General features: G+C 43.0%; 1 protein-coding gene across 14 annotated transcripts in view; it reads left to right on the forward strand.

The window, feature by feature from the left end:
* caska (calcium/calmodulin-dependent serine protein kinase a) overlaps window positions 1-26,144 on the forward strand; it is a 204,484-nt gene that overhangs the window by 175,984 nt on the left and 2,356 nt on the right. For 4 of the 14 annotated variants that reach the window (XM_050048414.1, XM_050048418.1, XM_050048416.1 and 1 more), the window contains 13 exons: window positions 2,310-2,498; window positions 2,593-2,671; window positions 5,348-5,433; window positions 6,977-7,045; window positions 10,183-10,251; window positions 10,937-10,972; window positions 13,492-13,533; window positions 14,064-14,260; window positions 16,189-16,304; window positions 23,360-23,440; window positions 23,515-23,595; window positions 23,690-23,892; window positions 24,296-24,379. In XM_050048414.1, coding sequence (XP_049904371.1) covers window positions 2,310-2,498; window positions 2,593-2,671; window positions 5,348-5,433; window positions 6,977-7,045; window positions 10,183-10,251; window positions 10,937-10,972; window positions 13,492-13,533; window positions 14,064-14,260; window positions 16,189-16,304; window positions 23,360-23,440; window positions 23,515-23,595; window positions 23,690-23,892; window positions 24,296-24,379 — 1,332 coding nt within the window. The remainder of the gene's footprint in view (window positions 1-2,309; window positions 2,499-2,592; window positions 2,672-5,347; window positions 5,434-6,976; window positions 7,046-10,182; window positions 10,252-10,936; window positions 10,973-13,491; window positions 13,534-14,063; window positions 14,261-16,188; window positions 16,305-23,359; window positions 23,441-23,514; window positions 23,596-23,689; window positions 23,893-24,295; window positions 24,380-26,144) is intronic. The other 10 variants (XM_050048417.1, XM_050048421.1, XM_050048423.1 and 7 more) reach the window with 6 other exon arrangements.

The raw sequence follows: 26,144 nt of genomic DNA on the forward strand, positions 1-26,144 counted from the left end.
CCAAAGGCACCTGAGGAAGAGGGGGAATACCTGAGACTACGGCAGAGTAGAGACGCAGACAGAGTCGTGATGTAAATCCCTCCTGCTCCTCTGTGGTCTGACCTGAGAATGAAGTCGAGCTCAACTGGTTCTCACTCTGTGTGTGGTTTGATTGCCATGAAATACTCTCCATGTCCCTCCTTGAGTGAGACAGTATATTTGGGGTTCAGGATCCCACTCACTTTGAGTCAAATGTAAAATCAGAACAAGCACTGAAGTGTTGAATTTACATATTTTGCTGAGGTGAATTTTGATGAGTTTTAAACTTTGAACCGATTTTGTTTTAGGGAACTATTTTTGTGGAGGCGCAGCAGCCAGCTGAAGCAGCCCTCACACCACTTGACCTTGAAATTTGCTTTGTCCGTCTGTTGTATTTCAGAGCAGAGAGCACAGGGTGCACAGGTGGGAGGTGGGTTCAGATGAGGCACTGAGCTGAGAATTGGGTTATTTCTGCATTTGTTGTATTGTTTTGAAAGGAAATTTTAAATGCACTCACCAGCCACTTTATTAGGTACACCTGTTCAACTGCTCCTTAAAGCAAATAGCTTATTATCCAAACAAGTGACAGCAACTCAATGCATTTAGTCATGTAGATATGATGAAGACGAGCTGCTGAAGTTCAAACTGAGCATTAGAATGATGAAGAAAGGTGATTTAAGTGACTTTGAGCGTGACATGGTTGTTGTTCTGAGTATTTACTGGGATTTTCAGCACAACCATCTCTAGGGTTTACAGAGGATGGTCCCAAAAAGAGAAAATATCCAGTGAGCCAAAATGCCTCGTTGATGCCAGAGGTCAGAGGAGAATGGCCAGACTGGTTCAAGATGATAGAAAGGCAACAGGAAGTCAAATAAGCACTGGTTCCAACCAAGGTGTGCAGAAGACCATCTCTGAAGCAACAACACCTTGTCCAACCTTGAAGCAGATGGGCTACAGCAGCAGAAGACCACACCAGGTGCCACTCCTGTCAGCTAACAACAGGAAACTGAGGCTACAATTCACACGGGTTTTCTCACCAAAACTGGACAATAGAAGATTGGAAAAACCACATTCAGATGGAAGCATGGATCCATCCTGCCTTGTATCAACGCTTCAGGCTGCTGCTGGTGGTGTAATGGTGTGGGGGAGATTTTCTTAGTACCAACTGAGCATGGTTTAAACACCACAGCCTACCTGAGTATTGTTGCTGAGCGTGTCCATCCCTTTATGACCACAGTGTACCCATCTTCTGATGGCTACTTCCAGCAGGATAACGCACCATGTCACAAAGCTCACATCATCTCAAACATGACAATGAGTTCACTGTACTCCAATGGCCTCCTCAGTCACCAGATCTCAGTCCAATAGAGCACCTTTGGGATGTGCTGGAACGGGAGATTCTCATCATGGATCACCTGTGTGATGTCATCATGTCAATATGGACCAAAGTCTCTGAGGAATGTTTCCAGCACCTTGTTGAATCTGTGACACCAAGAATTAAAAAGGAGGTCCAACCCAGTGCTAGCAAGGTGTTCCTAATAAAGTGGCTGGTGAATGTATATATTTTTATCTGTTGTACTGCTGCGGGCAGGGAGGAACAGCATTTTATTTTTTATGTATGTAAGTACTAAAGAAAATGACATGAGGAACACAAAGGCCCTGGACATATACACTGCGTAACTTAGCCAGAGGGAACTCAGATTCACTGAGTGCATTTTACTAACAAGAAACTCAATAGAAAATCTTACAGTAGCCTGAGGCTATACAACAATTGACCATAAACAGACCGCCAGACGCTGCTCTGGGTCAAAAGGATCCCAGCAAAATATTTGCAGGCAGGCGTTTATTCATCACGCCCCCGGTGTGTAAAGGCCTTTAATGCACTGACAGCATGAACAGCAGTTAAACAATCTGCATTTATTTATAGATTAATGAGTAGTTGTCACAGTGTCTGATATTGATAGTTGCTTTATACTGTATGAAAAGATTCTCCCTCAGTTCTTTAAATCCCTGCAGCCATCTGAAGCTAGTTACATATGTTGATGAATCTGCAGCCTCTGATTTGAGAAGTGCCACATCTGAGCACAGTGACATCACACACAACCATCCACTGTGTTTACCTACATTACATCACGTGCAAATATCGCCAGGCTGCGACAGAATTACGACTCACACCTTCACCTCTGAGCTGCAGCTGTAGGCACCCCGTCACTCTTTCTGCCGTGCTCATCCTCCTGTTTTTATCTCTGTATAAAGCCGTCCTCACGCTGACTCTGTGTTTGTGTCCACAGGCCTTGTTGCAGGCGCACGACGTGGTGGCCCACGAGGTTTACAGCGACGAGGCTCTGAGGGTCACCCCTCCGCCCACCTCACCCTACCTGAACGGGGACTCCCCAGAGAGCGCCAACGGAGACATGGACCTGGAGAACGTCACCAGGGTGCGCCTGGTCCAGTTCCAGAAGAACACAGATGAGCCAATGGTAACGCAGCATGACAGATGCACTGCACTCACTCACACATGCTCACTGAGATGGTGCCTTTTGTTAAGACTGTGTGCTCTGTATCATCACGCAGGGCATCACGCTGAAGATGAACGAGTCAAACCACTGCATCGTTGCGAGGATAATGCATGGAGGGATGATCCACAGACAAGGTACGCTCTTACAACTGGCAATAAACAGATAGTTGGGATCTTTTGAAGTGGGGTTGGCTGAGGTTCTTATCCATGGTCGGTATATTACCTGCAGTAGATGGAGGTTGGCAGGTCACCAGTTTGGAGAAGCAGGCTGTAGCAGTGTGCTGCTGTGGAGGGGGCAGATCTAAAATGTATTTTAGCCACCTAAAAAGATCAGCATCAGTTTAAGTGTACACTATATTTAGAATATTTTCACAACTTTACCTTCCCGTCAGACCACAGTTTCCGACATGAGTCTGAGGTCGTCACATCGCTCTCTTCACAGCCAGACTCCAGTGAGAAAAACAGTGATTTAAGCTCACTGAACACAGGAGCTGCTGGTCTACTGCTGCCTCAATTAGTCAGTTTGTTTGGGCTAAAATACGTTCTCTTGCTGACCCCTCCACAGCAGTATATTGCTTAGCTTCTGTGTCAGACTCCAGCCTACTTCTCCAAACTGGGGGCTTGTTGACTTACATCTACTGTATCTGATACAGTGACTATGGATAAATACCTCAGACTATCTTCTTTAAAAAATCTGAAATATCCCTTTAATGCCGACACATTGATAAAGGGTGTTATATTATAAATGGCTGCCTACAGGCTGTGTGACTCTATGAGAGGCATGCCTTGTAAATATTTGTAAAATAGTCAAATTTGCTGCTACAGACGAACAGCAGCGTGCGGTAAGTAGTATTTATTAAACACAGGCTGTTGTGATACCTGAAAGAATCAGTTTGACTATTTCATGTCTGGTGATTGACTTCTAATTCACACTGACAGCATCACAGAGTGTCTGTGTGTCCTTAAGAAGAGTCAAAATGTTTTAAGTTAAATTTTTATAAGTAGCAGGCCTTAAAAGTCATTAAATAGTTGTGAATTTATAGGTCATCTAATTTCAGTTCTCCATATTTCAATTTCTTTTTGTCCAAATTTCAGCTGCGACGATTAATCGATTAGTTGTCAGCTATTAAATTAATCACCTTGGGGCGTCGTGGCTTAGTGGTGGCTCGGTCCTTGCCGCAGCAGCCACAGGTTCGCCTCCAGCCTGCAGCCCTTTGCTGCATGTCACGTCCTCTCTCTCTCACCCATTTCACGCCAAGTCTGTTCTATCATTAAAGGCCTGAAAAGCCCCCCAAAAAATCTTTAAATTAATCGCCAGCAAATCTGATAACTGATTAATGGATTTGAGTAATTTTGTAAGACAAAAAAATCAAAATTCTCTGATTCCAGTTTCTTAAACGTGAATGTGAATTTCTGGTTTCTTTCCTTGTTTATAATAATAATAATAATAATAATAATAATGCATTTTATTTGTAAGCGCTTTTAACAAATGCTCAGAGACACTACAGTTTTTTAAAAATCATAAAATAGAGCTTAGTCAGAATAAAACTCTAATTTAAAAAGGTGAGTTTTGAGCATGGTCTTGAATGTTGGGAGGTGTGGGATGGGTTTGGGGAGTGAGTTCCAGAGGGAGGGGGCAGCGATGGAGAAGGCCCTGTCCCCCCAGGTTCGGTGCTTGGTCCATGTAGGTAGTGAGAAGAGATTTCCTTCAGATGAGCGGAGGTCGCGGGAGGGGGTGTGGTGGTGGAGTAGGTGTGTGAGTTAGGAGGGGCCTGGTTGTTGAGTGCTTTCTGTATGTGAGGAGGAGGATTTTGAACTGTGTGTGATGGGGAGCCAGTGTAGGTTTTGGAGGACGGGGGTGATGTGGTCTCGGGAGCAGGTGTGGGTGAGCATTATGATTTTTAGATTGTGGACAAATCAAGATGTTACAGGAGGTCATCTTGGGCTTTGGGAAACACTGGACATTTTTCACAGTTTTCTGACATTTTATAGACCAAACAACTCATCAACTAATGGAGTAATAAGTAACCAACAGATATATCTGCTATGAAAATTATGGTTAGTTGCAGCCTTAGTTAAAATGAGTCAAGCTCTCCTGTGTCAAAGTCCTTATTTCTGATGTTACAAATCTTTAAACCTACCGCTGAACCTCAGACTGTCTTTCTACCTGTTGGCAAAAAGCAGATTAACCTAACTCACACTTATAACCATATTCCTACAGATAGATAATTACTTTAATTCTTAACCTGTGCTCAAATAAGAAAAATATAACTTATCCAAAAATTTAATGTGGTTAAAAATATCTTTCAGAAAGGCCTTCATATGCATTAAAGTTAAGTGTCAGATACCTGCAGACACCCTGTTTCATGGTGCTTATAATTTCATTTCATTTAAACAAAAAAAAAAAAAACAGGGTTTTAGTTAAAATAAAACTTAAAATATCGTGTTATTGTCAGGGTGAATCTACAGGAAGCACAAACTCCTCCATCTTCACTTAAACAGGAGACCAGAGAAGTACAGGTTGCTAAGTGTGAGCACATGCATCCCCAGACACTCCAACAGCTGCTTTATCTGCTCTTTTGGTTGAAGGCAACACTTGCTGTGTTTCGTTGTGACGGCAACATACTGTTAATTAATCCCCAGTTGATTTATCATGAGGTAATTAGAAAATCACCTCGATTACAGAGGATGCTTTTCTCTGCTTTGGGGAGAAAAAAAGAGAAAGTAATGAAATATAACGAGGCTGTTTAATGAGGACGAAGGTCTGATTCCACGTATGTGTTTCTCCTCCTTCCTCTTGTTTCTTTTCAGGAACGTTGCACGTAGGAGACGAGATCAGGGAGATCAACAGCATCAGTGTGGCCAACCAGACTGTTGAGCAGCTGCAGAAGATGCTGGTGAGTGTGTGTGTTCATATGTTTATGACTAAGTCTGTTAGCACATGCTCAGTGTATCTCTACATTACTGTGTTAATCGGCTAAATGTCACATGCTTAAAGGGATAGTCCAGATTTTACATACAGTAGATGTCTGACGGCACGCCCCCAGTTTGGAGAAGCAGAGAAGCTTTACCCTGATGTCAGACATGATATTCAGTGGAGGAAAAAACGCTGTTATATCGCTGTCTTTATAACCAGACTCCATTGAGAAAAACAGTGATTTAATAAAGCTGAACACAGGAGCTGCTGGTCGACTGCTGCCTCTATCAGTTCGTTCATTTGTGTTATTTTGTGACTTTGATGTTTACAATAGTTAGTTCGGATTCACCGAACACAATAACACAAACTAAGTGAGGGTGCTTTCTGTTTGGTTCGGTTCAATCAAACTCAAATTCATTTGCCCCCTCAGTGTGGTTCATTTGGGCAGGTGTGAACACAGCGATCACACTCAGGTGTGCACCAAAACAACCGGACCGAGACCTTCTTGAAGAGGTGGTCTCAGTCCAGTTACAAAGGAACTCTGGTGCGGTTGGCTTGTGGTGAGAAGGTGTTCCGACCTGGATGTGAAGCAACTGCAGTCACATGACACATTGTTTGGGTTAAACATGAGCATGTTCCAGTCCTGGAGGATTATTAATGTGCACCTCCTCCTGTACTGCCTTAATATGCACATTCAGCACATCCAATGCATCAAAACATTGTTTTCTAGTTGGAGCCGCGCCTCGTTTTCAAACTGTATGGTTTGACTAAAATGAACAATGACAGCAATATAGTCCACGATGAGCAGCGCTAAAATCAACCTGCGTAGTTGTCCCTCCATTGTGACATTAGAAAGTGTCACATTTATCTTGCAAGTGTACTCTTCTTCAACGTTTGCTTTACTTCCTGGATTTTTCCCACATGGAAATTCTGACCAATCAAGAGCAGCTTTCTCACACAAGGCATTTGATCTGGTCCTCTTGTAAATGCTGCCGTGAGAACACGAACCAACTCTAGGCAATTATACAACTTTGGAACAACATGAGTCCCTGATTCAGACCAAAGGAGACCACTCTAGGGCTGACAGCAGCCTAACTGATCGAAGCAGCTTCTGTATTCAGCGAGCTATAATTAGTGTTTTTGTCAATGGAGTCTGGCTTTGATGACAGTATAGATGGGAACTGCAGCATTAATGGCTTCCCCCATCGAAACAGGCTGTCTGACAGAAAGGTAAAGCAGTGAAAATACTCTCAATATAGCAAACACTTAAACTGATGTTGATTTTTTTTTTAGGTGAAACTGTTTTTTAGCTAGCAAAGATATGTTTTGTTGCTGACCCTCGTTAACAGCAGCACATAGCTTAGCTTCTGTGTTTACACTGACTCATACCTACATACAGTCCCACCTCAAAAAATCAGAACTGTCTCTCTAAAAAGATAAGACAAAACTCACAGTATCTGTGTGTGTGTGTGTGTGTGTGTGTGTGTGTGTGTGTGTGTGTGTGTGTGTGTGTGTGTCCACAGAGGGAGATGCGAGGCAGCATCACCTTCAAAATAGTGCCAAGTTACCGGACGCAGGGCTCCTCGTGTGAGGTAACATCTCCTCTTCCTCCTCCTCTTTACTGCTGATTGTGAAGCTCCTGATCTGGTTACTAACTGCTCGCCTGGTTACTGAGTGTGTGTGTGTGTGTGTGTGTGTAACCAACATATGTAGTGTGTATGGGGTGTGCTGTGGTTGTGTGTGTGTATGTGTGTGTGTGTTTTGCTGTGTTTTGCTGGGGCTCTGATATTCAGCACACCAATTTCACAACCAAGATACCGGAACCACCCCCTCCCCTCTCCTCCCTCCGCCTCCTCTGGTCCAGGAATGAGCCACACCTCTCTGTGTGATCCCGTCCTGTATACACACTCACACACTACAGGGGTGGACACAATAACAGAAACACCTCACAGGTCAATATCAGTTAATCCAATTAAACCTTTTCTGTGTTACAAACCAATAAGACAGAACACGTGTAGACTGTAAAGACAGCAAAGACAAATAAAGTTAAACAAATTGAGACCAGTGCGCACGAGACAATAAAACAAAAATGTAATAATAGATGTGTAAGCTGTAATAACAGTAATCTCTATACACGGATGACTTTAGGCAGCTGGAGAAGATTTTGTTATTGGAAGCATCCTGCTTTAAGTTTGTAGTCCAAGTAGTCTCGACAGATCACGTCTGTACGCCAGGTAAACCGTCTGTGTGGAGAGGCAGATGATTGGCTGAAATTTCTATTAGTTTTTTAAATGTATCTGCATTCCTGTACAGATGTTTGTTTCTAGAGATTAGCCAAAATCACTAGCACACAGAAGAGGATGTCGTGGCTCAAGTATCTGCCGGCTGCACCGGATCTCCCAAAATATTGGCCATCGTCTTGGCCAAAAAATCTCCATCCATTCATCATGCTGAATTGGCCAAAAAGAAAAGCCGGCTAGGGTGACAGACGCTCACCGATGGCCTAATGCGGACCGTCGCCTTGCTGTGTCAGTGCCTAAAAGCTGGTGGAGTTACAGTAATAGTAGTACAACAGAATAGAGCAAAATAATCATATCTAAAATATAAAAATATTGCACACAAAGGATTAGAATGAGGAGCTGTAGACTTGATTGTAGAAAACAAGTGTCACACTCCGGCTCCATGTGCATTTATTTTATTTTGATGACGCTGAATTTCGTTGAAGACAAAGGCCAAAATGCAGTGTGACACTTGCTTTCTACAATCAAAATAATCATGTTGCCATTTTTTCGACAGACATTGCAATGTGAGTCACAAATTTAGCAGGAATTTAATTTTTGCATTTTGTTTTTACTGAAGAAAAAAAATATAAAAATGATGCTGATTTAATTTTTGCAGCGATCTGTACGAAAACACATGTTCTCTAAAATCTGGAAATTATTTGTAAACTGAGACGTCTCTTAAGCACCACAAAGCTTCATTTATAATAGTTTGTTGTGGCACATTTTATCCGCAGCTCCAGCAGTTTGTGCACTGCTCTCCTCGGTTTATTACGACTTCGATAATACTTTGATTAATTGTGCAGCCCTAAAACAGAGTAAAATAAAAATTGGAAAAAGAGAAGTGTACTAAAAAGATAAAACAGCAATAAAATGATGACAATAAAATAGATTTCACAACTATAATAATAATTTTAAAATAGTTAAAGTAAAGCTGGACTAAATACTAGATAAAATATATTAAAAAGATGAAACAAAGACAAAATCGACGAGTGATAAAAACAAGATTTATAACAGAATATCTCTACAATTAGTAGAAGTCTGTTAAAGCTCATAACTTTTGTTAAAACTGACGCACACGGAGCAGATTAATTTGATAAAGCAAAATAAACTCATAAATGATGAAGACATGCAGAATATGAAAGACACAAAACAACCATCAACCGATTTTACAGCGAACACCTTCACTGTTTGGGTTTAGTCTCGCGGCTCTCATCAACTGCGCTCCAGCAGCAAACACACTCTTCCTGCCCGGCACAAGCTGAGAGACAAAGTCAGACACTAAGTAATGATTTATATAAAATAGAATTATTTGTATTTATACAGCACCTTTAAAGCAAAGAGCACTCCAGCTGAGGGAAAGTCCAAAAACCAGATACCGAGTTCTAAAAGCAGCAAAAAAAAAGCAGAAACAATCAGTCACAAAAACAATGTCAGCAAACCAAGACTAGATGGCAGGAGATCTGTGAATCAAAGCTTCACTGCCCCGTGTCGTGGACTCTGGAGCAGCTGAAAGGGTTAAACCAGCCGATCCGAGAGGTCTTTGTGGACAGAAGGGAATTCACTAATGTAATCTGGCACCTGGCCACGTTGAGCCTCGTATGTAATTACTTACATTATTTTAAAAAAGACATTTGGGAAGCAGAGCTAAGAGTCTAAAAGCAGGATGACAGGGTTATTGTGGTTTTCCTTATTTGGGTTAAAACTCAGTGACAGCTGAGGTCAGCTGCTGCTGCACAACACGACTTTTATTTTGGAGAGTCGTACACGCAAACCACAGCAACTGCAGTTTTTAGCTGAAGACAGAGAAAAGACGACTGAATATAACTCCATAGATTACCAGATTGATCGTCAGAATAATTTATGAATTATCAGTTTATACACAAAGGTGATTTGTCACTTCATTTGTCATTTATTGTTTTGTTGAAAAGCTCTCTGTGGTCATGATTTCCGCTTATAAAACTTCACATTTCAGTTTCCATCTCAGCTTCTTTCCCTTGAGTTAAAACTATATTATTATTATATTTGAGCTCATCTCTTAAATCATTTCATAAAACCATTTATTACATTTAAATGTCTGCCCTGTAGGTTGTGCAGCACACACTGGCTGCTCTGTGGGATGCTCAGTCCCTGAGCTGTGGCAGTGTGTGTTAGCGATGACCTCATGGTCTCTCAGACGAGTATCTAATGTTAGTCTGCCGCCCCCCTGTGGTGCTGTAAGGACGTGCAGGCTGGAGGGCAGCTGATGATGATGTCTCCCATGTGTTGTTGACGCATTTCATTACGTCAACGCTGTGGTGGGTCTCTATTGTGCTGTACAGATTCACCCTCTCATCGCCTCCGGTCGCTGTCCACAAATGTGTGACTGTATGTGTGTGTGAGATGTGTGTGTGTGTGTGTGTGTGTGTGTGTGGTGGCTGTGCGCTGCTGACCTGTGTGTCTTATTTCAGAAAGAGTCCCCCACCACCTCCAGGCAGTCCCCTGCCAATGGCCACTCCAGCATTAACAGTTCTATCTTGGTAAGGACCCCCCCACCCCCAGAAACCCCCCTCAGGCAGACCCACAGTCATTTCTCTCTCCTCTCCCCGGTGCGTCTCATCTGTCACGTTCATGTGTCGTGGTATTTTTACATGTCCGTGTCTCTCCGACAGTTTTACAATGGCTCGTGTTTATTTTGTGATTGTCCCAGTAGCAGTAGACGTAGCAGTAGGCGGGTCGCAGCGTACTCTCCCTGCTCATGTTCATGTTTGAGCCAAAGGCCCCCGTGTCCGATATCTCAGTTAACAAATTGGTGTGCCTCATAACGCCTGCTGCGTGCTGTGCCTCACTGCTGACACAACACACCGGGCCTCCTGTGGTCACGGTGGCACAGGGGACACACTCCGGGCTCCCGCCGTGCATTACACTAAAAACCTAATCAGGTTGTGCAGCTCCTTTGTTTCTGTGCCAAGGCTCCAGACAGACACTGTGGTGGTGCTGATGCTGCAGCTGCTTTGCTTGCTCTCTGCTTGCTTGGTTGCTCCACGGCCAGATCTGCTTTAACAGATGAGAATTACTCTGTTCTCTCCTCCTCTCTCTCTTGAGCAGTAGCTAGATCGCAGATGAATGCATGCATGGTTTAAAGTTCTCTAAATGATATCTGAATGTTGTTGTTTTATTTTTGTTTAACCATGTTTCTCTGTCGTCGATGCTTCACTCCCACAGGACCTGCCGTCCACCATTCAGCCCAAAGGTCGACAGGTGAATAACAGTCACTCACTCACCTGTACTCACTAGCTCCTTACACAACGCTTGCATCCCTTCCCTTTATACACAAGTGTGTGTCTCGACTTCCCCTCTTTGTTCTGCTTCACAAAACTCATCAGTGTAATTTGGATTAATTCATCAGATAGCTGTTTGTTTAGTCTGGCTGTGCGGCCAACGTCTGACCTCTTTTTAAACTGTTAAAAAAAAGATTTTGAATTCTGGGTCTGCACCAAATTTTTATACTTTATCCCAAAATGGTCTGCAGCTGTTGAGCTGTTAGCAGACCAAAGAGAGGAGCAGACAGAATGCATCTGGATTCAAATTAAACTTTGTTATGAGGGTGTTTTGGGAAATTAGATTTTATTGATTTAGAGAACATAATGCTTCCTTCAAATGCACGAGGAGAACAGTCAGAGCGGCATTAATGCAGATGCATCGGTCTGTCTGTGAACATCCAGCTGGTGAAGGAAGACGAGAGATCTCAGACCAGTTGTGTCACTGACAACACACACACACACACATCTGTGTGATCCTTCTCTCCTCACCTGTACGCTTTAACAAACACATCTCCACAGACAAAACAGAAATCACACTGCAGTGGTCACTTGATGTTGGACATCTACAGAGTGCATGAAGATGTCCCGCACCAGTTCTGTGATTAGTTACTTGGTCCTAGAGGTCTTCATAGGTCTTCATATTTTAGACCCAGTGTGAAACAGACCTGCAAATTTTCAAAAACAGAGACCTGATCCTGAACGGATCCGAGCAGAGTTAGAACCAGTCTGATATAGAACCATGGATAATGAGACCTGATCCAAAACACAAGTCTGACATACTGTGTGATCAGAGTTTATGGGACATATACTTGGGTAGGACTTCCCAGCTCCACCCTCTCGTCCAAAAATGGTCATTTCTATCTCCAAAAAACCAAGATGGCGACAGCTGAAATGCCGAACTTAAGGCTTCAGATCGGTAGTTTACATACCAATGGGTGACATTACAGTGGCTACGTTCACTTCTTTGGTACAGTCTATCACAAATACTCACATTTTAGCAGCTGGTAGCAGAGGATGTTTAACTTTAGAAGTGTAGCAATAATTTGATTACCACCGCGGGAGATTTAAAACATAGTTGTTAGCAGTTAGCAGCTAACTCAAAAAAGAAGAACGCCGGCTGTAAATGAGACGATGACGAGCTAAAAATAGATCTTTATAATAAAAACTAAGATGAAATCTGTGTTTCGTTTTCGTTGACGAGTCGAGATGAGGCGAGACAACAATGTTCATGGTGGACTATTGGACATTGAAACCCGAGAATGGCCGTGCTTGTAATTACCCTCGAATGCTGCATGAGCAACAGGCTGGTGAACTCCAGCAAATAGTCGGTGCCAGGATGTTTGGCTAGCCAGCAGTGTCAGCCATTGGTGCGAGTTGTGAGCTGTAAATCAGCAGTTGATAATCAGCTGTGGATGCTCCACCATCTTGTCCAAATATGGTCACTTTTACCCCCAAAAAACCAAGATGGCGACAGCTGAGATGCCAAACTTGAAGCTTCAAATTGCTAGTTTACATACGAGTGGGTGACGTCAGCGGTGACTACGTGCACTTTCTTTTTACAGTCTATTGCAAATACTTGGCAGCTGTTATCAGAGGATGTTTGGCTTTAAAAGTGTAGCAATAATTTGATTATAAAAATAGTTGATGATTAATTTTTTAACATATATTCAGGTATTAGATTTACTGCGATAGAACCTGACCCTATTATAACTGATTTGTTCCCAGTCAGACTCATTTCTCAAGTCAGGTCTCTGCTACTATAAACTCAGAGCACCTATGAAGACCTCTACTCAGTTTTCTTTCACTGGCGTTAAGCTAATACACTAAATCAATATAAGTGACCAATTTAGTGTCATCAGCCCGACAGTGCAGCACTTCACTCCCTTCACTTCTATCTGTATGTGTGGTAATAATGGCACAGGCATTGTAGAGCCCTGCAGAGATCCAGAGATCACCCTAAACACTGATCCCGCATCAGACATGAACTCATGAGCAACCTCAAGCCAACTGAAAGTGTGTCCTCATAACAATCCTCCATAACTGTCACCTCACCCCATCTCAGTGTCTTTATGTGTCAGTAATCCAACATGACTCACCCCAACATCACACCATCTCTTTTAACGTGGCATCAAAGGATCTTGTGACGGATGCTGCCAGCAGGGGGCGGTAGAGTCCACAACAGACCACCTGACACCACAGAGCTTGATCTCAGCACCATTAAAGTGACTCAGAGTTTATAATCTGTCTGACGGGAGGCAAATATTTAGAAAGTGTTACGAGGGTAAGACTGCGCTCTGTCGCTCCTAAAGAGGAGTTGTACCTCCTTGTCCCGTCTCACCACCATCATCAACCCCCCCCCAACCTTTGTCCTCTCCACCAACCCTGGCCGCCATGCTGCTGTTTAGACAATGCATAGCCGTTTTGCTGCATGATGTGTGTGATGCTTTCAAATCCTAGATTGTATCCAGACCTCCAATCAAGGACAAAATGTCTGTGAAGGTAAGAGACAGCCTCTCCCACCCCCCTAAAAAAGAAACCAAAAAACCCCTCTACACTTTAGTCCCGACACTTGAACCAGCTGACTCTCACACAGCCTGTAAATCAGCGACAAACGGCTGTGTGGTTAAAAATGGAATAAAGCAGGATAATGACTGTTGTTTTGAACTAATGGACACATAAACAATGCCTGTGCCGAAATTACCAGCGTGTTGAGAGGCTCATTAAAAGCCCAGCAGTGTCTGGGTTTATCTCACTGGAGGAAGCTCTTCCTTGGAAACACGTTTCCAACCTGGCAACCAAAACACCACCCTCCCACCCCCGCCAAGAGGCCACTGCTCATTACTTCACTTCTAGCTGCCACAATATGCCAAAGTCTACCATCCAGCCACTCTTATCTTCCTCTCTGTCCCCACACATCACTCACTTCTTTCAGTTGACACACCACTGCCCATTTTGGAAATCCCAACACCACCACCCCTCTCCATGCCTCAGTGAGCTCACTCGTTTAACATCAGTGCCTTTCCTCACAGATCTACGTGAGGGCTCAGTTTGAATACGACCCGTCCAAAGATGAACTCATCCCCTGCAAGGAGGCCGGCATTCGCTTCCAGGTGGGCGACATCATCCAGATCATCTCCAAGGACGACCACAACTGGTGGCAGGGCAAGCTGGAGAACACGAAAAACGGCACGGCGGGTCTCATCCCGTCGCCAGAGCTGCAGGAGTGGTGAGAGGAAAAAACACACACACAGGACTCGAAATTAACTTTTGAGGCACTCGTCAGTGAAGTAGATTTATCTTTCACATGTCCAGGCGCAAAAGTCACTTCCTGGGTGAACCGACATTAATTTACTGTTTTCATTTTGGTTGGAGTGCAGAATTCAGACAGACGACATTTTTTATGACAGTTTTTATCATATTTTTATGACATATTATGACTTTTATATGATGTTTTTTCTGACATATTTTACTACTTTTATGCTGAGCTGAGAGGCACCACAGTGGCACTGTGTCCACAGTTGAGAGACGCCTCCCTCGACTTGCTGTCAACCAGGAGAGAAGTGTGCATGGTTTGTTGACAGCAGCTCAGCAGCCTTAAAGCTGTTTTTGGTGAAACACCACAGTCTACTTCTTTGTTTTTTTATTCATTTTATGAAATTACTTTCGGGAAGGAGGTTACAATTTCGTCCTTTTTGAAATCAGAGAAACCAAAATACACTCTTTACTTCATCGAGGGAGTCTCTTAACTGCCACTTTGGTTCCACTCAGCTCAGCAGCTACGTGACGTTGCCACTCACTGCCACTGTCAGTAACCGCACTCACTGTCTCTCAGCTTGTTCTCTCCCCTCTCCAGTTAACTCTTTTTGTAGCTTAGCTCTCCTCAAAATGTATTTTTAGATCGGCAAGAGCACGTCAAAATTCTCTAGGTTGGTGCTCAGTTTCTTTACCGAGGGCAGAGGTGTCCAAACTATTTTTGAAGTTAAAAAAAATCACATATAAATGACTTCTTTCCACTGCTCCTGAGAGTAGTGACCCTCGCTCTTCACTGTGTGCTTCTTTGTTGTGGCCATGTCTGCTGCTGCCCTCTCCTTCTACCCTCACTCGTGAACAAGACCCTGAAATACTTGAACTCCCTCACTTTAGGCAGTAACTGGTCCATCTTTGTCCCAACCCTCACCTATGGTCATGAGCAGAGTTTCCCCCGCGAGGTGTCTGGGCTCAGCCTTAGAGATAGAGGGAGGAGCTCAGACATCTGGAGGGAGCTCGGAGTAGAGCCACTGCTCCTTTGCGTCGAAAGGGGTCAGTTGAGGTGATTCAACATCTGATCAGGATCCTCCTGGGCACCTCCTGTTAGAGGTGTTCTGGGCACGTCCCACTGGTAGGAGGACTTCAGAACACACTGGAGGGATTACATATCTCATCTGGCCTGGGAACGCCTTGGAGTCCTCCAGGAGGAGCTGGAAAGTGTTGCTGGGAAGAGAAATGTCTGGGTTGCTTTGCTCAGCCTGCTGGCCCCGCAACCTTTCCCCAGATAAGCAGATGAAAATGGATGGATGTTTTCCATCTGTTACTGAAAACACATTACTTCTGCTTTGATGCTGCAAATCACATGATTGTCCTGCTGTTGTAAGGTTTAAAAAATGCAAAGTGATCTTGCTTGATGAACCAATATTGTGTAAATCATAAAGTATATTTTGAAAGACAAGCTGAGGGTTGTTTTGAATCAGTCTGCGGGCGACAGTTGGCCTCCAGGCCAGACTTTGGATACGACTGACCTAGGGCATTACACAGCTGCTAATGCCAGCTAGCTGATGTCACCTACTTGTCAGACAAGTTGGGTGGCCCCTGGCAGACGCAGCAGAACATTATCCCTTCCTGTTTGTTGTAACGCACCCAGTCAAATTCATCGCTCCAGCTGTCTGCGAGTAATGAGTGGCACATTACATGAAGACACGCAGTACTTTTTTTTGTGTATGACTTTTAACTTGTCCAGTGGGGCAAGTATATCTATTTTCACTTGTCCTGGACAAGCGGACGAGCCTTAAAGTCGATCCCTGGGTAAAAAGTCAAGGTTACAGAGCAACTGTTCCCCCATATCTAGAGTCCCTCAGCTCAACACTAAACTAACACTGACTGTCTGTGTGTCTGTGGCAGGCGGGTGGCGTGTATAGCCATGGAGAAGACCAAGCAGGAGCAGCAGGCCAGCTGCACCTGGTTTGGCAAGAAGAAGAAACAGTACAAAGACAAGTATTTGGCAAAGCACAACGCAGGTACAGCATGCACACATACACACACACACACACACACATTCATAATCACATGCATGTGCACACAGAGCAACATGCTGCAGACATTCCAGTGCATGTATGCATGAATGTGTGGGCTGGTGAGTGTGTGTCTGTGTGTGTGTCTGTAGGTGGGACTGGTGTGTAACAGGATCTGATAGCTTTCATCTCCAGTAGCAGAGTCACGGCCAGGAACGACAGTCAAAGCTGCCAGTGTGGCAGAAATCTTATACGAGCACAGAGGCAATTTAGGGAAACGTGGGCCGCTCGTTGACACAGACGGCAAATCTGTGCATTCAGACATCGTTTAAAATCACGTGCATGTGTGCTAAAGTATCTCACCATTTGTGTCTTCAGTGAACACGTGGTATCAAATACAGTATCAGACACAGTTTATGTTTAGCGGCATCTGGGCATCGATGTAGCACATACTGTAGATGCACCTCTCGAATGTCACAGCCATGTGTCTGGCTGTGTGACCAGGCCAGTGTTGTGGGGCAAAAACTCATCACGTGTGTTTGAGACTCGAACTGTGACTGTTGAGTTAACACAGGAGACAGGAAGGGGCGGGGGAGGAGTGAGAGTTAAGTGCTGAGACAGAGGAAGTTTTTGTTTACTGTTAGTTTTGACGCCAAATAGATTTTGTAGAGGTGCAAAAAGCTGCGGCTTCAGCCTTCACCTTGTTGTGTCTGTTGTATAAATGTGTTGTATTCTTATCTGATGACTGGCTGGGAATGATTGCCTTGAAATGTTTCGCCAAATTGTTTGTGCATAATTACTGTCAGACCAACATTTTGAGACAGGCGATGAGAGAGGGACAAAAAAATCACAACCCAATCACTTAAAAAAATGTTGGCAATTATGTCATTATGTTGCAGATATGTTGAAACAACATGGTGGTTAACGTCGTTAGATTTAGGCACGTAAACCACTTGGTTAAGACCGTTTCGGTGTTAGCAATGTATCGTGGGACCCCTGGAGGAGGATCCAGATCTCAGTGTGGGAACCACCAGAACAAGTTATTGGAGACTTTAGTGTGAAGGGTTGAGGGAGGAGATGAAACACGTGTGTGTACTCAGAGCAGCTTCACACCTTCTGTACAGTATGTGCACCGAGCAACAGGTGTGTATGGTTGCACGTGCACTTGTCAGTATATGCCGTGTCTATATCAGGAGCAAAATCTATACGTTACCTTCCAAATGAGCCCAGTGAGGAGGAGCAGAGATTTAAAGTCACACTGCAGCTGGGACCAGAGCCAGGAGGAGAAACGCCCCTTCAGCTCAGCACCTGTAGAGACAAACCAGCTCCCAACAGACTGTTTGAGCGCAGAGAGGAGAAGAGTTCTGGGTGACAAGTTATATGTCGCATCAGTGGCGGCTGCTGGTCTTTCAAACAGGGGAAGCTCACTTTAAGTTGACATCATAAACTTTGTCATATTGTAGCGAGGCAGTAACTTATGAAAGGAACATTTAATTGAAGCCGTTTTTGAACCACACTCATGCCATAGAACCTCAGCAACACACACCTCAAAGATTTTCAGATGGGTTTGAAAATGAGCTATATGGCTTATGGAAATAAGGAACTCCGGACGACACTCGCAAATATACGCATGGGACTGAGCTCGAAATGCGAAGCGCTGTCAATCACAAAGGGGTTCAGCCTTTTAGACAATTCCTCCAATCAACATGCAGACACCGAGCGTCCTCTCCCGCCTACCGCTCCATCAGGTCCCAGGGAAGCTGAGCCTCCTTGGAAGGGACAGTTTTGTCGCATTTATCCAATGACCATCTCGCTTTGCTGCATGAAAAAAACCTGCTCAGCGCTGTCTCATAGGAATGCTTGGAGGCTCCGCGTCCACCGTGCTGACACGAGAATGTATGACAGGGAGGTCGCGTTTGAAAACTGGTGATAAACAGCTGACATTTGAACATCATAGTCATGATGTGAAACGCATCCTAGCGCACGTTTAATACAATGTAAATTCTTATTTTAATGTAAATTCAATAGTGCAGATTTGACCATTTCTTTAATGAAATTTTAGAGGAAGTTCAGCCTCCCTTGTTGTCTCAGAGCAATCGACCCTGCGTCACATGTTCTTCTCAGAAAATGATGGGATGATATTTGTGTGTGCAGTATGTTTGAGTGTGTGCATCTGAGTATCCAGTTTATAAGCATGTCTGTCAAACTGTCCATGGACACCTTTGCTGACTCATGTCCAGTTAAAAGGAACTGTCTTTATATTCTAAAGCATGCACCTCACAACATTATAGTTATATAGCTATAAAAGCATGAATGCATGGAGTCGCCTGCATTTATTCATTACTATTTAAACTGAAGACAGTGACTTCCTTCATCCCCCATTTTATCATCAACAGTTCATGTTTAACTCTTTAATCTCATGGTGTCATTCAGTGTCCATCAGTGCTAACTAAGGGTTGAACACAGGGCATCGAGAGTCTGGTATTTCCAGAGAGCTCTCATTGAAATCTATTTCCTACACCCAAGAAAAAATAACTGTGAGAACCAAGGATTTAACTGTTGTACTCACCGAAACAAAAACATCTTTGACAAACCCACTAAATGTCACGGCCAAATAACTCCAACCTCACGTTATTGCAGTGGTGATTACTTTAATGCTAAAACAGCAGCTGTGAGGCAAAATATTTTTCAGACTAAGTGTGAATGAAGTAGAAACTACGCAGGTGATCCAACAAGATTTAATCAAACAGGCCTCCATCCCTGAATCAGAGTGCAGAGCAGCATCAGGTGCATGAGATATTAACATTAGTGCTGAACATCTCAGAGCAACACTTTCAAACAACTCTAATGGCTGCATACAACAGCTTTTCCTTCACTGCACTCAGTGTTAACCGGGACCAGGTGTCAAACCTCAATACTGCAGAGTACCGACCCAAATGTTCCTACATTAGACGTGTTTACTTACTTTATAATCAAATTGTTTCTGATCTGAGTCAGAAAATGTTTTACTTTATTTAATCTATGTCAGATTTCTTTATTAAACACTGATGTAATGAGCAGTTTTTGCATAATTTGAGTACTGAAAAATAAGATTACAGCATGTTTATGTTCCCCGGACTGACATATTAGCTATTGTTTTGGTATCGATACAGAAATTCACATTTCATGTTAGCTTTTTATTTAAAATGTTCAGATGGTAAACAGCTCAGGTAATAAGCTCAGTTCATCACTGTTACCTTACAGCCGTTAAAGAATACTTCACCCACAAAATGATGATTTGTATACGTTGAATTCATTAAGAAAACTTTGTTTTTCTTGCATGCCTCCACAGTGAACGAAGAATCCAAAAAAATGCAAACATTCTTGATGAATTGAAGAAAAAGGGGGGCTGTGTTAAACAACAGCAAAACTAAATCTAAACATCAGTTTGCTACGAATAATGCCCTGAGCATGTGTACGTATGACCTCTGCTTGAGCAGAGTTCAAACACATACGCATACCCAGGCAGGCACCTCGTCCGTGTAACTGCATGTTTTAAACTATAATAATTCAGCAGAAATACTTTGTGAAGTACTGAGCGTACGACTGGACGAATGAGGCTTAGATTATACTGCACGAGCTGTGTGAAAGTTTGCAAACAGAAGTTTTATGTAGTTTTGCCATTGTTAAATGCCATTTGCTTTAATTCAGTCAATGAAACAATCAGTCAAACAATGTTTGCCTTTTTTTGGATTCTTCATTCACCGTGTTGGTGTGTGGAAAAAAGACTTAAGCTCCCAACAACTGTCGTTATTGTTTCCACCTCAAAGATTAAATGTTACTATGTGTTGGAAAGAAAACCATCAAATTAGAAAATTGTAATAAACACAAATTTCAGATTAATTATTTGCTGTTTAAAGTCGATCTCAAATTCACAGCACAAATCCTGGTTCTCCCTCTCCGGCCCTGACTGATCCCAGTGTGTCTGAGACTCTGCAGTGCTGCTGGTGTTTGTCATCACCATCAGCAGATCCTCTGCAGAGTCCGCACCACATCTCACACAGTGACGTTTCACCAGTCGGTGTGATTTTACCCTTCAGCAGCAACAACAACAGCACACTGTGTATTTCCATCTCCATTGTCGGCGCTGTGCTGCACAGCTGCCCAGCTGTTGTATCTTGCTGTTTGTGTGTAACATTTTGTAATTCTGCTGTTGTAACCGAACCATGTTATGACCCCTCCTGTTCATCTCTCTCGCTTTCTCCTACTGATCGGCCTCTGTGCATGTAAGTAACAACCAGTGACAGCAACCAGCTCCTCCTCTCTCTTCTTCTCTTCTTCTTCTTCTCTCTGTTTATTTGATTAACCCTGTAGATTAAATCAGCTGTCACTGCCACCGCTTCAGTTTTGCTTCTGTTGATTGGATCATAAAACAACAGAAGGCTGAGACCAAACTGAAACATGTAGTTTAGTGTGTGTGTGTGTGTTTCAGACACTGTGTGCTGTGATGTTCATCTTAACCCATTTTTTATCCATGTTTGGTTGAATGTGCTCATCAGCAGAGCCAGACGACAGTAAACAGTCTCTGGCATTAACTAACATACTCAGTCGATACAGTTTCTTCCTTCACTCTGTGCAGCTTCAAACAATTCCTCACCGTCAGTCTGCAGCCGCCTGTTGCATCAGAGAACCCAGTGACTGGTGGGTATTGTATTTCCCCAGTCAGCGCCCTGAGATGGTGGCTGTGCGGAGGCTCATGTTACAGAGGCTGAGAACACATTGTACAGTGAGCAGCTCTGCTCCAACATGTGATACACTCTGCACAACAGACAACCTGCAATTACCCTCATTTTTTCTGCTCTGTGTTTTGTCACGCAGAGAAATGTTTAGAGGGTCGTACCAGGCGTTCACTGAAATTACTGTTTCTGTTGAAAAACACACCATATAATGTTCAGTTACTAAAGTTAGGTTCAAAGAAAAAATCTGTGCACAGTTGCATAAAGCTTTTGATGAAGTCAGTAAATAAAAGTAACCTTGTGCTTTTTTTTTAAAGGAAATAGTTGCACAAACTTACCTTAAATCAAGTCCTTATGAAAAGTCTTAATCAATGAGGTAGAATTAAAAATAAGTGGATTATTTTCTAGCAGAAAATGTTTGTCTCCAGCTTTTCAAACATGAAAATTTGATGCTTTTTGTGTTCACATATGAAAGTAAACTGAATGATTGCTGGATAAAACAATCAATTTTAATGCGACATCTTGAGCTCTGGTTAATAATTAAGAATTTTTAATAATAATAATTAATCAAAGCCAAAGCTGGGATATTCAAATTGCTTGTTTGATCCATAGACTGTACAAATAATGGACGCAGCAACCGTGACGTCACACGTGGGTTTGTGGACTCCTGTTTTAAAGCCTTGAGTTTGGCATTTTTGCCATCGCCGTTTTTTATTTTCACAGCCACAAATGACCATATTGGATGAAAGGGTGGAGCTAACCCTAACACTAGTTGTTAGCTTGGTTAGCATGGTGCTAATAATGCTAGTTTTCAACAGAAAAACGATGAAAACCAATAAAGCAAAATCACTCACTGCAAAAACAGAATATCCAACTCCTTAGAGAGTTTTTTGATACAATCAAATGCTAAAAAGAACTTTTTTTAGCTGACCAAAATGCCATTTATTACCTGAAAACACACTGTAAAAAGTGACTGTTGCAGCTACTATTTGTGGCGCCAGATGTTTTAATCATGGCGTGCCGCATTTCTATTTTTGCACCTGGACTGTTCATTAGGAGCGCTGCTGGATTATATATTATGTTCAGTTATTTGTAGCACCACACTGTTGAAGCACTGAGCGTACTCGGGGCAGAGATGGAGCAGTGGAACAACAGATGCATTGAAAGTGAAACTTAACGGTTCATTCTGCTGGGTCGAAAAGTTTGATCTGATCTGATCAGCTCTGAACTGCTTTAAGTGACAGATGTTTGCTGTCCGTCGACATGTCGCTACTACGGCGAATATGTTGGTTAGGTAACACAACCATGGTATAACTCCAGATACACACAGTATATGTGTAGCTGCGTCTATTTCAGTGTGTTTTCAGGTCATGAAAGGCATTTAGTTCGCCTAAAAAAAATTCCTTTTTCAGCATTTGGATGTATCAAAAAACCCTCCAAGGAGACGAATATTCAGTGTTTGCAGTAAGTGAATTTTGTTTTAATGAAATGAATGTGTGGGAAACCTTGAATTTGATTTATTATCATAGAAGACAAAGAAAAAAAGCTGCAAATATTCACATTTGAGAAGCTGGAACCAGATCATTTTTAGCATTTTTCAACCAAAAAAAACTTAAACGCAAACTGAGTTGTTGCTTATTGAGGAATCAGTTGACTTATATTTTTAGTACTGTTTTAAACTAGAAGACACTTTTCCATTAGATTTAATCAGCTGGTCAGACACGTGAGGTCTCTTCCTCCAGCTCTGCTCATTTTTCTGTCTTTTTCACAAAGTAGTTTTTGTCACAACTCTATGAAGACATCACTGAGGTTTGGATAACAAGCTAAATTCAATTTACAGCAGTGTCATCCCCATGGAAACTTTCTGTAGTCCTGCTAGACTTGAGAAATCAGAAATCTTCTTCACTTCATCAGTCAAGAGAAGCTGTTTCTTGTAGCAGTCTTTATGCAACCAGGCACAGATGAACACAGCAGCAGTAATTACACTTTCATTATCCTGATTAAATATATTTTGTTTTCTAGCATGAGCTCTTCCCATGATCCATTCTCTCACTGGAGGAATTTCTGATGGGATGTTATTTTAAAAGACTCATCATCACTCCACAGATCATCTCAGCTCTCCAGTCGTCTTTTCCACTCACTGTTTCAACATTAGGCTTGTTGCCAGAGAGATTTTTAATCTGCTTTCTTTTGACAAATGTCCCAACTTCCTCTTCTCTTCACCACATAGTCACCAGATGTGTTTAAGACGCTTTAGTACGCCTTGTTCCCCTCACCCTAACTGCTGTGTGTCCCAGAATGCTCCTCTCCACATCCTCTTACTCTGCTTCTCTGTCTCACTTCCAGTGTTCGACCAACTAGATCTCGTCACGTATGAAGAGGTTGTGAAGCTTCCTGCTTTCAAGAGAAAAACACTAGTTTTGTTAGGTGAGTACTGCTGAGTGTAGCAGCAGGAAATCTGAGCGTCTGCCTTTATAACTGACTTTGTGTGTCTTTGTCAGGGGCCCATGGAGTGGGCAGACGACACATTAAGAACACACTCATCACCAAACACCCCGACAGATTCGCCTACCCCATCCCACGTAAGACACATGATCGAGGTCCGCTGCAGCATTTAACAGCACCACTGTGTGTGTCAGTGGATGTGAACGCTCTTTGTCTCCTGGTGTCCCACAGACACAACCAGACCTCCAAAGAAGGACGAGGAGAACGGGAAAAACTACTACTTTGTCTCCCACGACCAGATGATGCAGGACATCAGCAACAACGAGTACCTGGAGTACGGCAGCCACGAGGACGCCATGTACGGGACGCGGCTGGAGACCATCCGGAAGATCCACCAACAGGGACACATAGCTATACTGGACGTCGAACCTCAGGTGTGTGTGAGTGTGTGTGTGTGTCATAGACTGTATAATAAAGATGGACAACATGACAGTTCATAGACGTATGATAATATCTAGATACCAGAGAAGTTTTGTTTTAATTTGTTGATTGATGCTATAAAAAGTGGGTTTGACGCCATGATCGACGGCAGTTTGTGCCGGTCGGTGTCCTTACAATTAACGTTGCTGCTCACGATTGGTCAGACAAGGCTATGGGCGGGAATTCAATGTGCAGATATCACTACTGTGCAGACTCTGGCTCCAAATGTTTTGTAAAGTGGGAGGAAGTGGAGACGCGTCAGCTATCTATATATGCAGCCTATGGTGTGTGGAGGTGTGTGTGTGCATTCGTGCATATATGAGGACATTTTTATGTCTAACACCTGTTCTCCATCAGGCCCTGAAGGTCCTGCGGACAGCAGAGTTTGCCCCGTATGTCGTCTTTATTGCTGCACCAACTATCACGCCAGGCATCAATGAGGTGGGAACACCACACACACACACACACACACACACACACACACACACACACACACACATGATACATGTTAGAGAATAAGGGTGTTGATATTCCACGTTTATTATTGTTCAAAAAATCTCATGAAAAGACCCAAAACAACACTGAATGTATCCAAAGCCTGATTTATCTTCTGCCTCTGTGCCTCAGAGCTCCACTGCTGCCCACAAATAGAAACACATCAGTGAATCACGTTCCTACATCACCATGAACACACACACTGTAGTTTATTTTGACTCAATCCCACACACACCGTCCTGCTGCCTCAAATACTCACTACAGCACTGAATCAGGATCAATCCGCTGCTGAAAATAGTCCCCAACAAATGCACTATTTCCATCTGAACAATATTTACAAAAGAAGAAATTGAAAAAGCCACAGTGCCCAGCTGCTCAACGAACTTATTGAGCCTTTTTAAAAATAAATCTTTATTGTGACCCACTATATAAGTCCTGTTAAGTAAAAATAAATGTGTGTAATGAGTCACACCGCAGAATAATGTGTGGTTAACCACCCAGATTTAGATAGTTTTAAAATTGCACACCTGTTTCTAAGACTGTCGAGTCAAAATGCGGAGGTTTATCTGTGAATCAATAGAAGAGTTTTAACACCCCAAATATTCAGTTTACTGTCATGTATGAAAAACAACAGGAACAAATCGAATCCTCACAAATGATGATGGTGAAACCAGAAAATATTTCATTTTACAGTTTTACAACAATTAGTTGTTACATGTCTGACCCATTTACAGTGACACATTTTACATCATCAGTTGTTCTGAACCTGTCTGCTGGTTTTCTGAACTCTGATTCACTGACAGATTTTGTGTTGGTTAAAATCTGCAGAGTCAGTATGTGAAGCACTGTCACCATCACACAGTGTGTTCAGTGTGTGTGTGTGTGTGTGTGTGTGTGTGTGTGTGTGTGTGTGTGTGTGTGTTGTGTGTGTGTGTGTGTGTGTGTGTGTGTGTTTGTGTGTGTGTGTGCTAGCAGCCTCTCATTCTTGTCTGTTTGCCTCTCATTCCTCTCTGCACTCATTTATTTTTGCATGCTGCATGCGTTTTGTTTCTTTGGCGCTCCCCTCAGATGCCCAGGTGGTGTCGAACGCTGCCAGTAAGTAAAGCCTGACAGGACAGTGACTACACACTGTTATTTTTAATTATGTGTGTGTGTGTGTGTGTGTGTGTGTGTGTGTGTGTGTGTGTGTGTGTGTTCCTTGCCATATGCTTCTAGTGGAAAGTGCCGTCTTCTGTGTTTCCCATTCACTTCCTCTTCTGCTGAGTAAAGGCCCCGACACACACTGTGCTGTAACAGCCGTGTCATAGGCCCCTAATGTCTCTGTCCATTTTCTGTCTGTCTCTGTTCAATTTACAATTCAATAAACTTTATTGGCATGACATTTAATGTGTTGCTAAAGCACAATTACGATTTAAAACAGTGATTTCAATTAAATGCAATGGAATAAAAAAGGTAATGAAATTATTAAAGAAACAACAATGTATTCGTTTCCACCAAACCCTTCCAGTCCAGCACCTTTGGAACCAGCAGTAAGCCTTCAGACATGGTACCTAGACCCTCGGTCTGTTCAGACAGTCCTCTTAAATGTGGGCGGGGTTGTTGTCACTCACTGCTCCGTCCAGCACTCGCTGTATTTCCTCATCAGCGGTGACACAGATGGAAGTCTGCACCTGGTTTATCGTCCACAGAACGAGGCTGCACGCCCACATTT

The sequence above is a fragment of the Epinephelus moara genome, chromosome 7 (assembly GCF_006386435.1).
Source record: "Epinephelus moara isolate mb chromosome 7, YSFRI_EMoa_1.0, whole genome shotgun sequence".
NCBI lineage: Eukaryota > Metazoa > Chordata > Actinopteri > Perciformes > Serranidae > Epinephelus > Epinephelus moara.